Below are 23,309 nucleotides of genomic sequence, written 5' to 3' on the forward strand. Positions count from 1 at the left end.
AGAACATTTTTATTTTCTTTGTTGATAAATACAGTAAATATAGTGATTAAAATTTTCTACTTTATTTTTCCATTATTATGATTTTAAGAACCTGTAATTTCACAAGACATTTCTTAGGAGTATTAAGATAATTTAAGTAAATCAGGATAGATTTTTAATATCTTAAATACTAGGTGACATAATAACATTTTCATTTCCTTATAGTACATAACAGTATAATACCAGTTATTTTCCCAAAGTGGCCAAACTGTCCAACTTTTTATCTGAGTGGCCTTGAGCAACATAACCTTTCAGAGCCTCAGATCCTTACTTATAAAATAAGACAAATATAGAATTATTGTAAAAGTAGAATAAATTATAAATGTTAAGCATCTAATAGAGTGGTTAATAATTTCCCCCACAATACCATTCCCAGCTCACCTCAACACTCCATCCTTCTTCTACAAAGATATTTTATTTTAATTGTGAGAATTAAGAACACCTATATAAGGAATTAAAGTACAATTAAAGGCGGGTGATATGGTGCAGTGAGTTAAGCTGCATCTTTGGACACCTGCACCCCATATTAGAGTGACTGGGATCTAGTCCTGCCAACAGTTTCTATCCAGCTTCCTGCTAATGTTCCTGGGAGGCAGTAGATGATGGCCCAAGTGCTTGGGTCCCTGCCATCCCCATAGGAGTTCCAGATGGAGTTCCTGGCTCTTGGTTCTGGCATTGCCCAACCTTGGCTTATTGTGGGTATTTGGGGAGTCAATTGTCAGAGGGAAGGTCTACCTCTCCCTCTCTCACTATCTTTTTCTCTCTCTCCTTCTGTCTTTCAGACAATAAATCCAAATAATGTAAGAACTACAAAGCAGTGGGCATAGAATAAAGATGGTAGTGAAAAAACCTTGATCTGAGATCCCTGAAATTCTAGTACAGTAGTCCTAATTTTGTCAACCAAATAGCTTTGGGATCTGGTTTGATCAGAGTCTTTCTGAATCTCCAATTTATCCCTCAGATGGAGGTTTGACTGAGTCTCCTTTGATTAAGTGCCAACTTTGTTCTAAAGGCAGTAAGGCTTATTGTAATTCTAGTAAGTTAGTGGTCCTTATGGATTGAAATAAATGATTAGGGAAGGAATCATGAAGAAGTTAGATATGAAATGGGCTTTTGAAGTTGATTAAGATTTAGTTAGCTCGAGGCAAAGCAATTATTTGTTGTTTTTGTTGTTTTGATCCTAGCCAACTGAAACATTTTAATTTTTCACAGAATGACATAATTGACCAGAACAATTTCTTCTGAAGTGACACTGGCCATTAATTTAATTGCTTCTATTCTTTAGATGAGTTTTATTTGAGAGATTTAAATTATAAAAGGTTATGTGTCCTGTGAATAGCTCCATGATGTACTTATTAATAAATGTTTGTGTGAAACTCCTGAATAAAACACAGACCTTGCCAATAAAGGGGCCCCTGGAAAAGCCAAAATAATGCAGCTACATTGTGAGATCATCATAAACAAACATGTACATCATAAATAAACATGTACTCAGCATTGCTTTTTGTCTCAGAAAACTCTTTGAATGAGTCTGTTTGTGATTAATAAATGTGTGACATCATTACTTTAAAAATGATATGTCAAATGTGACTAGTATTTCTCTCAGTGAACTGATAGGGAACAATATGCTTTAGGACAAAACCACAAGCAGGGGAACTATGAGAGTCATAATCTTGCTTATAAGGCTACCTGCATTTTTGTAAGATGTACTGATTTTTGCAACAATAATTATCATTAAGGTTGTAGATAACTTAATATAATTAATGAAGTTGGTATATTTTCATCATTTTGATTGAAGTTTTCTTGAGTTCCAATTTTATCACAGAATTTCTAGGCCTGACATATGAATTATGTTATATACATATCCTAAACAACTGCTGAGTAGCTTTCAGTGTATAGCTGGAGTATGATGATCTCCTGTCTCATGAGCTGGGCATTCTTAATCCTGAAAGTAGATTTCATTGAATTAATACATGTCTATATCATCCAGATTATCCCTACTGTTCATTGTTCCATGGAACTCACTCAGCAACAAGCTTACTTATATTTGTCTATAGTTTGTGCACTAATTTGTTGTGCAGTTAATTTTGTCCCAGGAAGCAAGATTGGTTTCACTAGATCACTAGATGCCCATGGATGGAAATAAACAATTTTATGTAGAAAGAACATTTGGAGACTTCTAACCTCAGAAGATAGGCATAGTTGTAGTAGCTATGTAGTGCTTTATAGACTACATTACACATATATTATCTCATTGAATCCTCACAACTCTGTAAGAAAATTCCCAGTCTCTTAGTTGAAAAAGCTAAAATTTAAAGTTAAATAGATTATGAAAATTCACACAAATGGGTATTAGACCCTAGAATTTTCTGACTGCAAAGGCATGAAGACTTTTTTTTATGAAAAATGAACTCCAAAATATATGCTTCTTTTTTTCAATTTCCTGAATTAAAATCATCAGTATACATGTGAATATGTATGTGGGACATTAATTTAAAATGGAAATATAGTGTATTGAAGTTGAAATAAAAAATATGAGCATTCCTTTATGAAATATAGGTATTATAAATGGTTATTTATAACACGTATACACATTGACACAAAAGACAGATTCATTCAGATTCTTCATTAGACATTACTGCTTTGAAATAGTTACAGTTCCTGGCTAATTGTTCCATTGAGTATGTATATAAAGTACTGGTTATAAAATTTTAGAATGTGTTGTTATCTAATATACCAAGTAGATTGGGTAGTGCACATAGAGATAATTAAATTGCATATTTTGTAGACTTTTATAGATGTACCATATTTCACTTTAATAAATGTCTTTAGTGAAATATTGCATGCTAATTATCATTCTTAGCAATTGTCAGATGCTAGCCTTTTGAGTTATAAGGGGCTGAAAATGTGTGATTCCTTTCCTAAACCATTCTTATGGACACTTCAACTCTCCTATAACTAAAGATAGATTCACTAAAAAATCATAACAAATTTGTTTGATGTAAGTTTTATGTGACATAGAGACTTTAGAAATGAAGACTCCAAGACTTGAGAAAGGCTATATATTTTTATGCTTAAGTTTGATGGAGAATTGACAATCATGTAAAAATATGTGCTTGGATAAAAGGACATGATCTAATGATAATAGGCTGAGGAAGGACCCAGCAAGGCTTGTCTGCTGAGATTGTTCTTGGTCTGTATGTGTGGCAACCTTTCCTCCTGCATATGGAGGTTCTTCAAAGGAAAGGGAGAGAGGGGCCTTTCTAGGTTGTATGGCTTACTTTGGGGAAGTGAGGTTTTAATTTCTATGACTCGCCTTAAGTAAGAGGAATTCTGGTTTCTACAGCTCACTTGGGGGGTAAGGGAGAGGGTCAAGAGACAAGAGGGCAGGAGAAGGTCAGAGAGGGATGTTGTTTCTCAAGAGGCTTCTGAGGTCTTCCAGTCTTTTGCAGTTTAAAGTACTTGACATGCTGCAGTGCAAGACTTTAGGGTATCATTTTCTAAGCGCTAAGAGTTTACCAGTAATGAAAATAAGACTGTGTAAAGAGAGAAAGAGAAAAAATGTGTTGTTTCACCTATTATGAATTATATTAAGAATGTGTAGTTTAGAATTTTGGATTATGTGGGCACACCTAGTTACCCTAAACAAAAATACCATTTCTGGAAAACAAACAAACAAACAAAAAAACCCAATGCTTTGCCTTAGACAGACTCTTGTGAAAAGAAGACGAATAATTCTTCAGGGAATATTCATCTATTTCATGATAATTAGTGACAATCTAGCTTTAAAAATATTTATTTATTTGAAAGGAAGAGTTAGAGAGAGAGAGAGAAGCAGAGAGAGAGAGAGAGAGAGAGAGAGAGATCTTCTGTCCACTGGTTCACTCCCTAGATGACCACAATGGCTGGAGCTGGGCCGGTCCGAAGCCAGGTGCTAGGAGCTTCTTCCACATGCCCCACTTGTATGGCAGGTGGCAGGGGGCCGAGGACTTAGACCATCTTCTTCTGCTTTCCCAGGCAGAAAGTTGGATGGAAAGTGGAGCAGCGGGGACTCGAACAGGTGCCCATATGGGAGGAGGCGGTGGCTTTACCCACTGTGCCACAATGCTGGCCAAAAAATGATCACTTTGTGAAAATGGCTATGACGTAAACAAGCATTAGTAAGTGCCAATGGAAGAAATAATTTCCAAAGGACATATGGAAAATCATAAATATACAGTGGTAGAAAAATGACACATATAAAAAAATAATGTTTTTGTGGAAAAGTGCTTGATAAATAATCTATAAAACAATAGAATACTAAGAAATAAGGTGAAAGTAAATAGATAAAAATTCAAAAGAACTTAGCATAAGACACAGCATTGGTCAGTCGATGTCAACAAAAACTAGACAGAAATACTAGATTTTATGAATAAATGGTCAAAGATGTATTTTAGCTCAGTGCTCTAAGTTAATCAGCGATTAAGATAATCCTGCTGAGGCCCTTGAAACCATTGTTTCTGTACCCAATGGTTTGAACCATAAGAAACCTTATGACTAATTCTTGTATAATCGATCTGGTTAATCAGCCGATTCTAAGATCTGTCAATATTGAAGGAAAATCATTTGAGGAAGATCATTTTGCCCAGTTGGAAACAATAGGACTGAGGGACTGAAAGCTGAACAATTTTTTGTCTGTTTGGTAAAATGTGTACCCAAGTAGATCAACCACATTTCTCAGTTCTTTTTGGTTTAACAAAAATGAAATTGATCAACGATTCCAGCTGGGAGCCCTTCTCTGCCTTGGAACGTATTGGCACGTTTACCCATACTTCCTTTTGAGGGTTCAGAGTAACTCAAAGCTCCAGATTTACGATGTGTTACTTCCTCATCCAGCCCTCACCTGCACCCTGATATGTGTGAGAGACTTTAGGACTCATCCTCTTTGGACTCATACATAAAGAGACTCATCATCTTCTGACAGATTCCACAAGACAGAAGTGCCTTTTAAAAGGTTTTAGTGAACATTCACATGGGGAGAATGTTAGGTTGCAGTATAGCCAGTTTCTGATTTAAGACTTCTGTGTTCTCTCTGAGTTCAACCCTTTCCAAAAGCCAGTATTCCTATGTTACAGGAATTTGGAGCCCATTCTGTGTCTCACAGCTATGCAGAATTATGATGTAGACAATAAATAAGGGTGATCAAAGCAATTGAAAATAGATTTTGTTGAGAAACAGAGACTCCTGCTTACTAGGAGGGACCCTAAGAGAGAGGACCTCATCCAAGTCTGGATATTGGGAGTTTATATAGTGACCGCATATTCATTGATCAGTTCTTCTTCATGGTTTCAATACATCAAGGCTCTGCTTTATTTTTTCTATGTCTCTTGTGTAGCCATCACAGTTCCTTGGAATTAACAAATGTTACCATGTTTACCACTAGGAGATGTGATGGTTGAGAAATATTGCTGACCTGACCAATTAAGGCAGATTAGGCCTACCTGATGAGCTGCCAAGCACTTGAGACACGTTTCTTTATGGTGATGCCAGAGCCTAGGTTCTCATATGGTTATCTATGGGTGTGGGACCCATTATTTTCCCTATCAATTTTTCCATTTTCTTGGGGCAATGTCTTTTGTCTAATGAGCAGATGTCAGATTTCATACAAACACCTGGCTCTTTATTACCACAGGGTTCTTTCTTAAACTGCCTATTAACTCTTTGAACTGCTCATATACACACATGTTGTTCCTTATCGCATGATACTTTCTGAGTTGTATAGTGTTTGTCCCTATAATCACAGTTTTCTTGCTTTTGAGGCTCAGCCAGACCAGTCTGTATTTCCCGAGATGCTAGTGAATAAGATTCTATTTCAGTAACAAAGTGTTAAGAAAAAGCTAAGCAGTGATAGGTTCCCATTTTTCTAGAAGACCTTCAAGTTGCTTTCTTCTATCTGGTCAGATAACTTTTTTTCATTTGATTTCTTTTGTCTTACTATTGGATATGCCTGTGTTACCCAGAACATGGCATTTTCCAGCTTCAGAGATGATTTACCCACTTGAGATAATAGAACATAAATGATGCTTCCTTGATTGACTTGAAGATCTGAAAATAATATTTTAAGTAAGAAATCCGTATGGTCTTATTTTGCTCCTGGGGATACCAAGAATAAGAAATTGGTCTGGGAAGCATTTTTTCATGAAAAGATGTGTGTGCTTGTCTTTTGGGAGACAAAAGAAAAAGGTTGGAAGGGCAGAATTTTTCAAATTCTTGAAAGAGAATATTTTAAGGGATAAAAGTGGGTTTGCATACTTTTATTTTTATTTATTTATTTTTAAAGTTAATTTTATTTTTGAGGAAACATTTTTAATTTACATTTTAGTCTAAGGCTTAATGATCAATTAAATAAAGAGTTCAACAAATAAAAAGACAATAGATCAGCAAGGACTTTTTTTTTTTTTTTTTACCTAGAAACCCTTTATTTAAAGTATACAAACTTCATGTATTTCATTTAGGAACATAGTGATTTTATAGGATGATTCATGTACCTAGACAAGACACGAAGGCCTTTTGTATTTATGCCGGCATAAGGCCCAAGTGGAATTTCTTATCCAAAAGCCTGAGCCCTGAACAAATAGGGTTATTTCCTTATATAGGGTTGTAGCCTCTTTGTCTTCCTTATATGATTACATGCGGTACAATACTGTAAATGGTAACGTAGTTGATGATGTTCTTCACACACATACTGAGTCCTGCGCTGTCTGGCAAGGATTAACATTATCGCTCTGTAATAACAAGCAGAACCTGAAATGGTTACGTATAAACAGATGGGGACTACAGTTGAAGCATTCATAGGCAAGCAGATAACAACTACATTTCATTCCCAAGCCAGGATCCTCCCCTCTTCTTCTGCACTTAGGAGGCTTCTACCACAGCTTTAACCATGTCAGTTAGAAACAAGTTTAATTTTTTTTTTTTGAACTGTGTACATTGTATTTTAACGTCCAGGGTTTGGAACATGAGGGCCAGGGCTTCCTCGCGCGGTTTTATAAGTTCTCGATGGGCTGGTGAGGCCAGTAGGGATACTTCTTCTTGTCCAGTTTGGTTTCTGGGAAGGCTTCGTTCAGGTCCTCAATGGTCATCTGGTCAAAGGGAATTATGTTCCTCATCTTCTCCAGCTGCTTCTCATATTCCTCAATCCTGGCCTTGGAGAGAGACACGAACTCTGCACAGCTTTTCACATCTTCTTTTTTTTCAGCATCCACCAGGGCCGTGTATTTGTCCTCGGGCACAGGGACCTTCAGGGCGTTGAACTTCTTCTCAAAGTCATCCACCAAGCCGGCCTTGGCCACACTGGCCTTGTAGTAGGCCCAGTCGATAGCTGGGGTGTTCTCGGGGAGAGTGGCCAACCTGGAGCTGAGGGTCTCGTTCCAGGACTTCAGGGAGTTGGCAATGGCCTTCTGGTTTCGGGGTATGATCTCTCCAAAAGCTACCCAGTCTATGGCTTTTAGAGCAAGTTTGTGCCCCGCCATCTTGGATCCTTCACCGACCCCAGCGACTCCCAGGCCAGCCAAGTAATGAAAGTCAACAGAGTGCCTTCCCCTAGGAGGTTCACACCTCCCTTAGGATATACCCCATGTGAAGAGATAGATAGGTCTGGGCCTCTTAACTTACAAGGCCTAAAGCCCACCAGATTATTATCAAGCCCCTTCTATCAGGTTCTATTTGCCTCTCAATCAGAAAACTTAATTGTAGCTTAGACAGCACCTTTCTTAGCTCCTCTAATAATGACTCTGTCCTTTGTTCTAGACCCTGTCTAGCGTACTTGGGCCTCATTCCTTTGTAATCATAACCTCTACTCTACCACCAATGGCTCTATTCCCAACCTGTGTGTACTGATGGTCCTCTTCCCCACTTAATGCTGTATAATTGTTCAAACCTGGTTAATGCCACTCTTAGGATCATTGGTTACTATCCTCACCCTGTCTTTTATGACCTTGTCTAAATATGATCAGAGTCGGCAAACTTGGAAGGCTTCCATAGCCTTGGCAACTCATGATGACAGCCTAGGGTGGTTACTGGCGCCATAAACTAGAGTGTCAATTTGTTGGGTCAACAACAGGAGCCACTGTGCACTTGCTCCTCATGTGGGATCTCTGTCCTTAATGTGCTATCATTTTGATTTAATGCTATAACTAGTACTCAAACAGTATGTTTCACTTTGTGTGTCTATGTGAGTGCAAACTGTTGAAACCTTTATACTAAACTGATCTTCTGTATATAAAGAGAATTGAAAATGAATCTTGATGCAAATGGAAGGGGAGAGGGAGCGGGAGAGGGGAGGGTTGCGGGTGGGAGGGAAGTTATGGGAGGGGGAAGCCACTGTAATCCATAAGCTGTACACTGGAAATTTGTATTCATTAAATAAAAGTTTAAAAAAAAAAAGAAACAAGTTTAATTAAAAGACAAAGGCCTCTGCCACAATTCTTTCCATCCTACCCTCCTTCCTTTCCCACCCTTCTCCCTCCTCCCACCCTTAAAGAGGGAAAAAGCACTAACTGAGATTCCAAGTCTGCTGGAATTTGGAACACAGGGGTGTTTGGCCAGTTGTGCCCAGAAGCTTGGTACTTGCCTTACTTGCTAGCAGAATTCTTGAAAGCCATGTCAGAAACTTAGGTTTTCTGTGTGCTGACATAGGGTTTGGAAGGAAGTATTAAGACACAAGCTATGTTTGAAGGGACAGATTAATGTAGTACTTCTGTGAACCTAGATCTGAGATCAGCAAACTTTTTCTGTCAAGGGACAGATAGTAAATATTTTCAGGTGTGTAGGATATGATTTCTGTACTAACTACTCAACTCTACCTTGATAGCATGAAAGCAACCACAGTCAATACATAAAATGAATGGGTGCAGCTGCTGAGCTTTAGTATAACTTTATTTAGAGAAGTTATATGATGGACAGGGTTGGCCTGAGTGTGGTGGTTTTTTGCCTTCTTTCTGGAATGTTGTCCCAGATTTCAGTGGATTGGCATATTCACTATTTCTAATGGTAGCAACTTGCAAATGAATCAGAACAAAAATATTTTTCTGGTTTTACTTTTTCTTTTCTTAAAATGTTTCCAGTAGAATTGGACATAATTTTTTTTTTTTATTTTACTTCTCTTGGCATTTCATTTTTATCAGTCTTCTCAATGTAATAGATTGTAGTATGGAGTGAGCACCTTGAGATTAGTGGATTGCTATTTCTAAATATCCAAAGTGTGAAAGAAGTCTTCCAGGAGAGGCATCTAGGATAAGAAGAGCATATGTACCTGAAGAACAAGAGAAACTAATAACATCCACTGTTCAAGTAAAAAAGTGTATCACATAGAGTATTGCTTTCTATTTTCAAGAATCAAACAGCTCACTTGCAACAAAATAAAGAGGAAAGTGTCTACGAATATGGAAAGCAAGCATCTCAAAGTGAAATAATTTAATTCCAATTTACATAAAAGAATACTATCATATGAAAAAGGACTAAAGCCATCTGGTGAGTGATAGAAAAAGAAAACATTAGCCATCAAAATAAATTATGTGATTCTATTGTGATTATTCCTCAGGGCAAGTAAATAGATACATGTTTCTTCATTTCAGACGAGATCGGGCGCGTTCAGGGTGGTATGGCCGTAGACATGTTTCTTCATTTCAATCAGAGAATTCGGTTTTATTCAGCTATATTTTCTGAGGCAACAATAACCTGAAGTGCAACAAGTTAATTTTAGATACAAGAAAATATTTTTTTTCATTTATTAAACTTTTATTTAATGAATATAAATTTCCAAAGTACAGCTTATGGGTTACAGTGGCTTCCCCCCTCCCATAACTTCCCTCCCACCCGCAAAGATATAAGAAAGTATTTTTAAAAGTCATCTTAAAAGATGATTATAATTTTATGTCAATGAAAATTATTTTTGAAACCTTTAGTAGTATAGATCTTTGGTATATGTGCATATACTTGGAGGATTCCAAACTTAATCTAGATAATAGTTTATGCTTTTTTGATTACTTACACTAGGAATGTGATTACTATCTGAACACATTTGCACTGTATTAATTATTGTATCCCAATCTGAAATTGTAATCATTCTTAAGTTATTTCCATTAATTCTCATTGAAGGATATTCCTGTAGGCTTAGATAAAGTCTAGATTGTTGTTAGACTTGTTGTTAGATTTGTTGTTGTTGTTATATTTATTCATATAAAACATTAATTTTTAGACATATTTTAAGTTTATGTTAAGTAATAGGTTCAATTTGGTCAAAATATTTCATTTCTAAGCCTTGATAACATGACAACATGATACTTAAAATACTATTAAGGTTCCTGAATTACGAAAGAAAATTTTCTTTTATTGTAGCCTTTGGTGATTGTTGGATTCAAATTTTTTTTATTAAAAGTGTTTTTTTATTTGTACTTTCTTTTTTTTTTTTTGACAAGCAGAGTTAGACAGTGAAAGAGAGAGAGAGACAGAGAGAAAGGTCTTCCTTCTGTTGGTTCACCCCCCAAATGGCCGCTATGCCTGGCGCACTGCACCTATCTGAAGCTAAGAGCCAGGTGCTTCCTTCTGGTCTCCCATGCAGGTGCAGAGCCCAAGCAATTGGGCCATCCTCCACTGCCTTCCCGGGCCACAGCAGAGAGCTGGACTGGAAGAGGAGCAACTGGGACAGAATCCGGTGCCCCAACTGGGACTAGAATCTGGGGTACCGGTGCCACAGGCGGAAGATTAGTCAAGTGAGCCGTGGCGCTGGCCTTATTTGTACTTTCAAAGAAAATACAGCTATATTATTTTTGTTTGTTTATTATTTATTTATTTAGAAAGGCAGAGTGTGGGTGTGGGTGTGGGGGAGAGAGAGAGAGAGAAAGGGAGAGAGAGAGAGAGAGGGCTTTCCATCTGTTAGTTCACTCCCCAAATGCCCATAACAATTGATTTTGGCAGGCAGAAACCAGGCATTTCATGAGTCTCCCGTGAAAATGGTTATGACCTATGTACTTGAGTCATCATCTGACGCCTCCCAGTGTGGGTGCACATTAGAAGGAGGCTTGGGCTGGCACCGTGGCTCAATAGGCTAATCCTCTGCCTGGCGGCGCCGGCACACCAGATTCTAGTCCCTGTCGGGGCGCCGGATTCTGTCCCGGTTGCCCCTTTTCCAGGCCAGCTCTCTGCTGTGGCCAGGGAGTGCAGTGGAGGATGGCCCCAGTGCTTGGGCCCTGCACCCCATGGGAGACCAGGATAAGCACCTGGCTCCTGCTTTCGGATCAGCGCGGTGCGCTGGCCGTGGCGGCCATTGGAGGGTGAACCAATGGCAAAAAAAAAAAAAAAAAAAAAGGAAGACCTTTCTCTCTGTCTCTCTCACTATCCACTCTGCCTGTCAAAAAAAAAAAAAAAAAAAAAAGAAGGAGGAGGCTTGATTAGAACTGGCAGGGAGATTCCACCCCAGGCCCTTTGATATGCTATATGGGCATCCCAAGTGGCAGCTTAACTCACTGCAACACAGTGTATATCCCTCTAGTTTTCTTTTAAACTGTATGATGATGCAAATTGCAAACTCACAAAATTCCTTTAATATATGTGGAAAGTTCATCTTAACTGAATTTTATTCACTAAGTAATAATTTCCGATTTGGGAAATTTGGTCATTCTTTTTACTGGGAATCAGGAAAAAAAAAAAAAAAACACAAGGTACCTATTCAACCCACATTGTTGATGGCACACTAAAAGCTTCCTCATTAACTTCTTTCAGTCTTCTTTCTCATTACTGACTCATGAACACCTTGCTCCCATGGATGAAAGCTTTCTCTAGTTCACCATCCTATTTCCCTGCTTTCTTACCCCTTATCAGTTCTTCCCAGCAGACACTTGGGGCCACTCCATCCTATCTGTTCTTCATCAGTTGCCTCTACGTAGTTGCATTGCCTGTTGTCATCTTACCATATTGACAACTAACTAATCCTAGACTGGAATTTTTTTTAAAGATTTATTTATTTATTTGAGAGTAAAGTTACAGAGAGACGGAGAGTCAGAGAGAAAGGTCTTCCATCTGTTGGTTCACTCCCCAGACGGCCACAGCAGCCAGAGGGAGCTAGGCTGATCCAAATGCAGGAGCCAGGAGCTTCTTCCCTTACAGGTGGGTGCAGGGACCCATGCACTTGAAGCATCCTCCACTGCTTTCCCAGGCCAAAGCAGGGAGCTGGACTGGAAGTGGAACAGCTGGGACTCAACTCGGCACCTATATGGGATGCCTGCACTGCAGGCAGAAGCTAAGCCTACTACGCCATAGCACTGGCCCCTAGACTGGAATTTTTTCTCAGACATTTCTTTTGCTTTCTCTCTTCTTATATTACCCCAAATGTGACGACACACCTGGAGCTTCTTCTCTTGTGTGGGCTGCTTCTCCATTAATTACCTTAAACTGTTGGAACTAAGAAGCAAGCTCAGCATAATCTTTCATCTCTTCCTCTCCTCTTCCTCAGTAACTGAAGGATTTGGTTCGGTATTCAGTGTCTTTCTCTTGACATTGTGTTAGAGACTTAGTACTCATTTTGTTGACCTTTGTTGTCTCTGGCCCTTCATTGGTTTCACCTCTTAAAACCTATTCAGTCTCAGTCAGTCTGAACTTCCTGTCCTTGTGATTATACCCTCATTACTTGAATGTATTTCATTTTCAAGATAACTCAGCATACTTTTCGTAAACACTACATCTTACTCCTGCTCCCATAATGAATTTCTCATTTATCTCTTCCCTTGAGTCCTTCTGTCCTTCTCACATGCCCTCTACATCTTACTCATTCTGGCTCATCTGCTTAAATGTTCACTTTGTACTCCAGGGAAGCCATTTCAAAAGTGCAATAGCAACCACTTTAGAATCTATTGTCCCTTTGATCTACCAATTTCCTTTCATCTTTCTATAATCCTTGATACTCTGTGTTTTTCTGTTTTGTAATGAGCCAACAAATTTAATTGACGTGGGCTATGAACCCAAAGGAGTGTGGCCTAACTCCTGAACAAATTCTTGTGATTTACAGTGTTGGGTCATACCCATTTTCCCAATCCCTTCTTCAGTCATTCACTGTTGTGGCCATGACAAACCTCTCTAAATTTCAAGTCTTGTAGGAGTTTTCCCTGTTGTGTAACATATAGAAATTATTTGTTTTTGACTCTTCACCTATAAGTGAGGCCACAGTATTTGCCTTAATGAACACTGTAAGGATATAGTAGATAATGTGTGTAACCCACAGTCTTATACGTTGGTAAAGCCTTGGTATAATTGTCAGTTTCTGGGCATCTCCCATGCTTTACTGCCTCTATGTTTTACTGTTTGATCTCTCTCATTTGCTTCTCCAGCCTTCAGAATTTAGCTCACATGTTTTCTTTCTTGTAACCTCTGCTCATTTAGCACTTAGTATATTCCTGTTAGCTTTGATGAGCCAAATGATTTATCTTTGATAGTGTTGACTACATGTTTCTGTGGGCCTACTATGCTTAGTAGGACTCTATTAAATTTATTCTATCTAGATAAGAAAAATAAATTTCTGCTGAACCAAATTAAATTGAGTAAGTTTTGCAAACTTAGAAGCATATTGCTGATAGCAAAGATTTGAGTGGGTTTATGGATTATTCATAAATGTGACAAATGAAAAAATTTTGCATTCTTTTTATATTTACAGTTCATCATTATACTTCATTGAAATTAATTAACTTCTTATATAAAATAAAATCATGCAGTATTTTGTTACAATAAAGTGATATTGATGCTTCTACAACTCAATGTATACACACACACACACACACACACTAAGGTTCTTGTGGTTTCGGAAGCATAAGCTAATTTGTAAAAGAGCTTGATCACATCACATAATTATTCTCTTGCTGTTGAGTCATATTTTTTAACAAGCCCTGGAAAAGGAAAACAGATTGACAGATCATTTTTATCATTACCTCTTTGGAAGAATAACTTCATTTAACCTAACCATGTATTTTCAAAATTGCTCTTAAAAATCCTGAACCTTGAAGGACAATCAGATTGTCAAAACAATTTTAAAACCACCTACATATATAGTTCTATTAGTACTTTTCTGAGAGAATTTATGGAAATGCCACCTTTGCCTTGCCAGAGTTATTCAATCACCATTTCTCTCTGCTTTTGCTATGACACATTGAACATGGAAAAAACTTATGCATATACTGCAGTGGCTCTTCACCTGTTTTTTCCCCAGTATGTATGAGGGATATAAACAGTTCCTTAAATAAGAATAAATTCCTAAAGCATTCATTTCACATTGCAATGGGAGGACTAAAAGAAAATCAGAATCTTGGAGGCTAGGAGGACAATTATGTGAAAAAGGCCCCTAAGATTTATAAGTATGTTTTTCCAGGAACTTGTGTTACTTTACACAAATTTCCATTTGGGAAATCTAAATTATAAATTTGATTTTCTCCAAGGCATTTAAATTAATATGACTCAATGATTCTAAATTCCTAATTTAGCTCATTGGTTAACATTTATTTCAAATTAAAGATCCATCAGAGAACTCTGCATTTGTTGTCTTTGTAGTCTTGGAATAATATGTGTCTCAGGAACTTCAACTACAAATAGTTTGAACAGATAACGACAAGCCTGAAATTATAATTTTTTTAGAAAGTAATAATGTTTACTTGGGAAAGAATTGCAGTTCAGTTCAACTCAATTGCGTCAACCCTGTTCAGTGTCTTGGAAGGCAGGAGAAGTTTTTTCTTTTTTTTTTTTTAATAAATTTTTGTTAATACTAAAAGAACAGAATTTATGTGTTTCATAGGTACAATTTTGAGAAGATAACCATACTTACTTTCCCCCTTTTCCGTCCCTCAATTTTCTTCCTTCTTTCTTTCTTTTATTTCTTTAATTTTTGCAAAAACATAATTTCAGTCCATTCAATAATCACAAGCATAATGCACTATTACCAAGTCAGGTTATTGGTTAATAAACACATTAGAATATTTTTAGCACATGTAGAAATGTAAATTTTTCTATTTCTAGAAATATATAGATATTTGTTTTTGAAAGGGAAGGTGAGAAGGAAATTAGTTGCCCTAGAGTTCCTTTCTGACATCTTTACACTATTTCCCACAGATGAATTTTCATCTAGGGCTATCTTAAACATATTGATTGATGTAATTAAGTGCTTTGGAATGCATTCTTTTTAGTGACAACTTATATGGTAAGAAAATCTTTCCCCAAATTCCTAAATTGACATTTGCCTAAAGAGGATTAACACCAATTGCATGTGAACAGCTATACTTAGGATTTTTAATTTACACCATCCTGTAGTGTGGTTTCCAGATCCTTTTGTCATCCTGTATTCCTTAAATATTTTGTCAGAGCTCAAATTTAAAATATACATCTTAGAAGCGAACCTCATTATTTGGCACAAATTATGACATGTCCATCATGTGATTATTACTTGATGTACTGTACTTTAGGCTTATGTTGTCTTTTAGACAGCCACATCAAGTGTTGATTCATTGAATTTGTTGTCAGCTCAGAATCAACCCTTGGGGCATTCGGATCTGGCTAAAAGGCCCATGAAAGTCTCGCAGGCATGGAAAGCCAAGACACTGTGGCAAAAATTACCTGAATGAAATATCTCGGTGAATGAGATCCTAGCAGAAAGAACGGGCCATCAAAGGAGGCACCTTTCTCTGAAGGGAAGAAGGAACCTCCACTGTGATATGGCCTTGACTAAATAAGTTCAGAGTTGGTGAACTCAGGAGGCTTCCAAGCCTTGACAGCTCATGGCAAGAGCCTCGGGTGACTACTGATGTCATAAATAAGAATGTCAATTGTTAAATCAACAACGGGAGTCACTGTGTACCTGCTCCCCACATAGGATCTCTGTCCTTAATGTGTTGTACTATGAGAATTAACAGTAAAACTACTAGTCAATAGTACTCTATATCTTGTGTGGTTGAGTGGGTGCAGTCTGTTGAAATCTTTGCTTGGTATATTCTAAGTTGATCATCTGTATATAACGATAATTGAAAACGAATCTTGATGAAGAGTGGGATGGGAAATGGAGTGGGGGATGGGATGGCTGCAGGTGGGAGGGAGGTTATGGGGGAAAAAGCCACAACAATGCAAAAGTTGTACTTTGTAAATTTATATTTATTAAATAAAAAAGAGAATTTGTTACCAGTTACAGGCATTAATTATTTTAATATATATTGTTTTAGTGTACCTAATATAAAGTATGCTACTGCAATACAGTTGGGGTTTTATGAGAACAGTGCTATGTTTTTGACAATAACATGTTAATTATTAATTGAAATATAGTTGTTCTGCCTGTTTGGCGTGCAGATAGTCTTAGTTGCAATCATTTTCAGGGCAACTCTTACACTGAGTGACTGAAATACAGATTTTTTGAATTGAGGAGGGGTGCAATTTGCTGGAGCAGAATGAAAGGGTTTAAATGCTGATTGTAAGAAGGTTTGCATATTCTGAATGGTTCTATATAACATACTTATATATAGTCATACACAACGTGCTTTGTAACAATATAGGAAAAATTTACTTAATAAGGATTTTGAAATTTTGTGCTAAGTGTGCACATAGTACATGTACAGGTGGCCCTCCATACTTACCAGTACCTCATCTGCAGATTCAACCCACCATGAACTGAAAATATTTGAAAAGAAATTTTGCTTCTATTGAGCAGGCATAGATGTTTTATCCTTGTCATTATAACCCAGACAATACTCTGTAACAACTATTTACATAGCATTTATATGTTATTAGGTACTATAAGTAATCTAGGGGTGATTTAAAATAAATTGGACAAAGTCTGAAGTTATGCAAATATAACGCCATTTTATATTAGGTACTTGAGCATCCAGGGATTTTGATATCTGGGAGTTCTGAAACCAAACCAAGGGATAGATGTATGTATGTATGTATGTATGTGTTTAGATAGTAGATTCACATATAAAATACTCAAATTTTCTCAATGTTTGCTTCAATACTTATGCCAGAAAAAGTTTATTACATATTAAAAAGTTGTGTTGACACAGTTATCTTTCACTTGTACATTTTAAATTTCTTGAGTATCTGAATTTCTGTTTAATATCTGGATGTTTGGCACATCAACAATGCCAAAGTAGTGACATCTAACTAATTCTTTTATTGATTAATACAAGTTATAACTTATATTTGCATTTAGAAGAAATGATTTTGATGAATATTAGAATTAATCAGAGTATCTAATACATTTTATGCATTCTGTAATTAATCTGTGGAAATAGATACTTACACCCAGATACTTTTAAAGTAGTTTAGATGAAAATTTATAATGCTTAGTTCAATGCTGGAATACATTTGATTTATTTGTTAATCAAAAATCCTTTTGAGATATTTCAGATTCCTTTAATTAATGTTTCAACATATAAGTATAGATACTAATAATACAAAAATCAAACTTTGGAAAAATAGGGAAATAGAATTATTTTCTAATTTGGGAAAAGCTGAAGACAATTGAAATGCACCATGATTTTTTCCTCAACTATAAAATTTTCACTTAATTATTCATAAATTGTTCAGGTAAGTATATTATCCCATATATTGTCTAATATACTCTATATATTACTGAGTCTATAAACCAAAACTATCCTGGAACTCACAGAAACTGTAACTTCTCTGAAGGCTGTTAGTTGGTAATTTTCTAATGCAGACAGCAAGAAAAACCTAGGAAATCATATCCAGAGGGCTTGAAATTTTGTAACTCTGATAATGGATTTGGAGAATGAATGTAAAAAGAAAAGAGAAATCTTAGAGTTTTTTTTTTTAAATGAATTTGCAGTAAGTTGAGGAGTGAAACTTATTACTATGAAGTATGTGTTATTATAACATTGACTTCTTTGATACCAAATTATTGATTCTTTGGAGTTTGAAAAATTGAAAGCTTTCTTTAAAAATTTGCTGACTTAAAGTCATTGAACATGCCAGAAATTTTGATGTCAATATTCCATCAAGGATATGATTCTGGGCTAGGGACAGCCCTAGTATCAGCTTCAGAATTTCTGGTCTAGACTCCAGCTGGTGTAAGGTCTGGTGTACACAAGAGAAAACACTTATTTTGCTAGTAAGTAAATAGTCTGCAGGAGTGTGCAGCATACTCTGTTTCTCATTGCCTATATAATTTAGTTCAATCTTGTTTTTCATTTTATTTCATGCACTTTGTATATGGTGTGCTAGAAATTCCATCCCAACACTGGAAAAGAAGGAAAGAAAATGAAATGATAGAAATAAAGAGGATAGAAATAAATAATAGAGAAGAAAAGAAAGTAAAGAGGAGGGAACAAGAGAGAAAGAAATGATGGGAAAATGAACTGAAGGAAGCAGAGAAATTTTTTATGCTTATTTACCTCTACTAATTATTACTGATTTGACGTTTGATGAAACACTAAGTACTCTCCTGAGTGTTGAGGAACAACTTAATATTCTATTCCATTTAGTATTGTTTTGTTTTACTTAATACTATTGGTTGAACTCTTTAATTAACACACAATTGTTCTTAGGTGTTTAAATTTAACTGAAAAGTGATCCCTGTGAAATATAAGAGCAGGAGTAAGTGAAGGAGGGGATGTACAGTTCAGCACATGCTCAGTCGGATTTGCCCCAAATAGTAGAGTTAGAAATGGGCCAGGGGATTCCAATTCAATCCCATCAAGGTGGCATGTACCAATGCCATTTCACTAGTCAAAGTGATCAATTTCAGTTCATAATTGATCATAATGATAGGATTAAGAGTCAAAGGGATCACATAAACAAGACTAGTGTCTGCTAATACTAACTGATGGAATTAAAAAGGAGAGAACGATCCAACATGAGAAGTGGGATACACAGCAGACTCATAGAATGGCATATGTCCTAAACAGCCCTCTGGCCTCAGAATCAGCCCTTAAGACATTTGGATCTGGCTAAAAAGCCCATGAGAGTATTTTAGGCATGGAAAGCCAAGACACTGTGGCAAAAATAAAATAAAATTTAAAAACCTAAATGAAAGATCTCTGTGAGTGAGATTCCAGTGGAAAGAACGGGCCATCAAAGAAGGAGGTACCTTTCTCTGAAGGGAGGAGAGAACTTCCACTTTGACTATGGCCTTGTCTAAATAAGATCAGAGTTGGTGAACTCAAAAGGCTTCCATAGCCTTGGCAACTCATGACAAGAGCCTCAGGTGATTACTGATGCCATGAACAGGAGTGTCAATTGTTAAATCAACAATAGGAGTCATTGTGCACTTACTCCCCATGTAGGATCTCTGTCCTTAATGTGTTTTACTATGTGAATTAACAGTATAACTAGTACTCAAACAGTACTTTACATTTTGTGTTTCTGTGTGGGTGCCAAACTGTTGAAATCTTTACTTAGTATATTCTAAATTGATCTTTATTTCAAATGCTGAAATTAATCTCTTCTCTTTCTGGACTACTACAGTACTACTTGGGTTTTGCCTGTGGTAGCCCTTCATATATTTTATCATGAAATATTATTTGGGTAATAATTTTTAAGAGTTATTATTTATTTTAAAAACAGAGTTACAGAGAGGCAGAGGCAAAGAGAGAAAGAGGGAGAGAGAGAGAGAATAAGAGAGTGAGAGAGAGATCTTTCATCATCTGATTCACTCCCCAAATGGCTGCAATGACTGGATCTGGGCCAGGCAGAAGCCAGGAGCCAGGAGCTTCATTCAGGTCTCCCACATGGGTGCACAGCCCAAGCACTTGGGCCATCCTCTGCGGCTTTCCCAGGTGCATTAGCAGGGACCTGGATAGGAAGTGGAGCAGTGGGGACTCAAACTGGCACCCATATGGGGTGCCAGCCTTGTGGGTGGCAGCTTTACGCGCTGAGCCACAATGCTATCGTCTGTGAAATAATTTATAAAGGAAGGGTCATATGGTTATAATTTTTGTGTCTTTCATAGCTACTAGCAATAAGTGGGCTATATTAGGCAATGTATGGGTTTAATGGAACAGGATGGGTAATGGAATTTCTTTCAATGTATTTGTTTTTGTTCTCTTATGGGTTTAGTTACTCATAAGCCCCCTTTCATGGAAAAACATGCAGTTGTAGGAAACAGTCAAAAATAACAACCTGCATCTTACGTCAATTTTTTTCAACGTAATATTTTATTTCATTTTTGAGGTAACTTTTAATTTATACTATAGTCAAAGTGTTGCTGGCCCTATTAAATAAAGAGTTTAATAAATAAAAAATACAAACACCTCATCATCCAGTTTCAGTTTCATGATCTGTTCAGAAATAGTCTCCCAAATACCTCTGCCTTAAAAAGAAGTTTAAAATCGTTAAAAAGTACCATGGCCTTTTCCTTTGACAGCATACATACTCAAATTGGAAACAGGAAGATTGGCCTGGCCCCTGCACAAGAATTATATACAAACTTGCAAACCATTATATATATATATATATATATATATATATATATATAATAAAATGCACTTGCAAGCAAATTTTTTAAAGAATTTTATTTATTTATTTGAGAGCTAAAGTTACAGAGAGAGGGAGAGACAGAGAGAAAGGTATTCCATCTGCTGGTTGACTCCCCAAATGGCTGCAACAGCCAGAGCTGGGCCAATCTGAAGCCGAGAACCAGAAGCTTCTTCTCGGTCTCCTATGTGGGTGCACTTGGGCCATCTTCTACTGCTTTCCCAGGCCATTGTAGAGAGCTGGATCAGAAGAGGAGCAGCCAGGACGCAAACTGGCGCCCATATGGGATGCCAGCACCACAGGCAGATGCTTAGCCCACTATGGCACAGTGCTGGCCCCAATACTTTATATTTTTTATATACACAGCATCACAATACTTAATAGCCCAAAGGTAACACCAGTCCAGTTTCTATCAATATCATTTTGTTGAATAAACAAAACATAATATGTATCAATACAATGGAATATAATGCATTCATAAAAATATGAAGCTCTAATGTGTGCTACAATAGTGTTGAAGCTTGACAAAATTATGCTATGTGGGAGGGGCCAGGGACATATATTTGGCATAGTGGTTAAGATGCCACTTGGGATGCTTACATCCCATATTACAGAGCCTAGGTTTTAGTACCAGATCTTCTAATTCCAGGTTCCTATAATATGTACCTAGGGAGCAGCAGGTGATGGCTCAAATAACTGAGTTCCTGCCACTTACTTGAGAGACTTGGATTGAGGTCTGGGCTCCTGACTTTGACATGGCCTAGCACAGTCTATTGTAGGCATTTTTGGAGTGCATCGGCAGATGGAAGTTATTTGCCACCCCCCCCCCATTTTTAAGTATTTAGATTGAATCTGAATCTGAAATACTTATTAACTTTTCAGAGGCTTTATCTTGTACTACTTATTTTGCTCTATATTATTTTATCCTTCCTATGGGGGCACTCTGAAGTATATTTTGTCTTAAAGTACAAAATGTTGTTAGCTAATATCCAAACTAATATTCAGTACTTTATCCTTGAGCTGGCGATGTGGCACAGTGAGTTAAGCTGCAACCTATGATGCTGCCATCCCATATGAGTGCAAGTCAAGTTCCAGCTGCTCATTTCTGATCTGCCTCCGTCTTAATGGCCTGGGAAAGCAGCAGGAGATGGTCAAGCCCCTGCAACTATTGGGCAACCCAGATGGAGTTGCTGGCTTTTGGCTTTAGACTGGTCTAACCTTCTTTGTTGTAAATGCTTGAGAAATGAACCAGCAGTGTCTCTGTGTCTCTCTCTTTGTCTGTAACTCTGCCTTTCAAATAAAAAAAAAAAAAAACCCTTAGAAATACTTTATCCCACTGTGTAGTTTCCTATGAATTAATGCTTGAAATAATACTTTTATTAATTTAAAACCATAGTGTGTATTTATTATCCTTATAGTAATCAATTCATAAAATTCAGGAGACATGTTTATGAGAGTGATACAGGCTAAAATGGTATTTTAAATAACATACATAGAAACAGAGCATATGGGTATTCAAGAGAGGCATATGGATCTCCATATGCCTCACACTTTCTATAATAAACATGGCTATAGTATTGATCATCAGCATAGTATGGTGCCCTGATTTAATTAAAGACTAGACTCTTTCAATTAGCAATAGTAAAACTCTAATAACATTTCAGGAATAGCTTACACTTAAAGCAGTACTTCTCAAGCCTGACTGCAATTTCAATAAAAAACTTAAAAAACGCTAATGCCTGAGGTCTCACGCAAAGCCATTTTTTTATATTCCTTCTTTATTATTAATTTTAAATTATAAAACAAAAATTGTGAGGTAGTGATATGAGTTACCCTATGCCCCTCACCCTGTTTGTACTATTAATATCTCATAGTAGTATATTTATTAAATTTATGAACCACATTCAGCTTACCCTATTTTTCCCCCAATTTCTTTTATCTCTCCCATGCTTCCTGACCTCTAGTAATAAACATCCTGTGTTTAGCTGAGTTTCTGTAGTTTTTAGATGGATTAATATAACAAAATGTGGTACATATGCACAATGGGTTACTCTTCATCTATTAAAAGAATGAAATCTTGTCATTTACAGAAAAATGAATGGAACTGAAGGACATCGTGTTGGTAAAATAAGGCAAATACAGGAAGACAGACTGCACATTCTCCCTTATTTGTAGGAGTTAAAATTAAGCCATTGTCTTTTAATTTATGAGATTTTCTTTTTTACCTAAAAAGGTGGCAATAGTAGCATAAAAAATGTTTGCTCAATACTGAAGTCAATTCTAGGCATGAAAAATTGAAGTTCCAAGTAAAAACTAAATATTGTGAACTCTTTTATAGGATAGCAAGTTAGGATTCCCTTTCAGTGTGCTTGCTTATTGCTTTCCTATCTTGAAAGGAAGAAACCAGTGAAGGGAAGGAAAGAAAGGAGGGAGGGAGACAAGGGGAGAGAGAAAGAGGAAGAGAAGGGCATAAGGGTGAGAGAGAGAGAAAAACCATTGTAGTGCCAAGTTGAGGAAGGGTGATGAAACATTGAGAATGCCATCTGAAAGAGGTCTAAGTGATCAAAATTCAAATCATGTTATTAGTAGTAATAAAAGAAAATGGCATTTTTACAGCAAGTTTGTGTATTTCAGTTACTGTGAAAATGCAGTTTTCTCTAAAATGATAGTGCTGAAAACCTTTCTGTTTTGGATTTTGCTTGTGAAAATGCACTACTGACTTTCTACATGTTAAAGCTTCCAAATGAGTTTCCCTTCCTACGTTTCAGTAACCTCCAATA

At 36.8% G+C, this 23,309-nt stretch overlaps 2 protein-coding genes across 4 annotated transcripts in view; one reads left to right on the top strand and one right to left on the bottom strand.

Moving 5' to 3' along the window:
* GRIK2 (glutamate ionotropic receptor kainate type subunit 2) overlaps positions 1 to 23,309 on the top strand; it is a 727,469-nt gene that overhangs the window by 42,752 nt on the left and 661,408 nt on the right. The gene's annotated exons all lie outside the window — the stretch shown is intronic.
* On the bottom strand, positions 6,995 to 7,580 carry LOC133757027 (ATP synthase subunit d, mitochondrial-like). The gene has a single exon (XM_062187635.1). It carries the CDS (start codon positions 7,548 to 7,550, stop codon positions 7,065 to 7,067), a length of 486 nt encoding a protein of 161 aa, XP_062043619.1. The 5' UTR covers positions 7,551 to 7,580; the 3' UTR covers positions 6,995 to 7,064.

This window comes from Lepus europaeus, chromosome 3 (assembly GCF_033115175.1).
Source record: "Lepus europaeus isolate LE1 chromosome 3, mLepTim1.pri, whole genome shotgun sequence".
Lineage (NCBI taxonomy): Eukaryota > Metazoa > Chordata > Mammalia > Lagomorpha > Leporidae > Lepus > Lepus europaeus.

Excerpts from the sequence above, each read along its gene's own strand:
- LOC133757027 (XM_062187635.1), bottom strand. The coding sequence starts at position 7,550 with ATGGCGGGGCACAAACTTGCTCTAAAAGCCATAGACTGGGTAGCTTTT.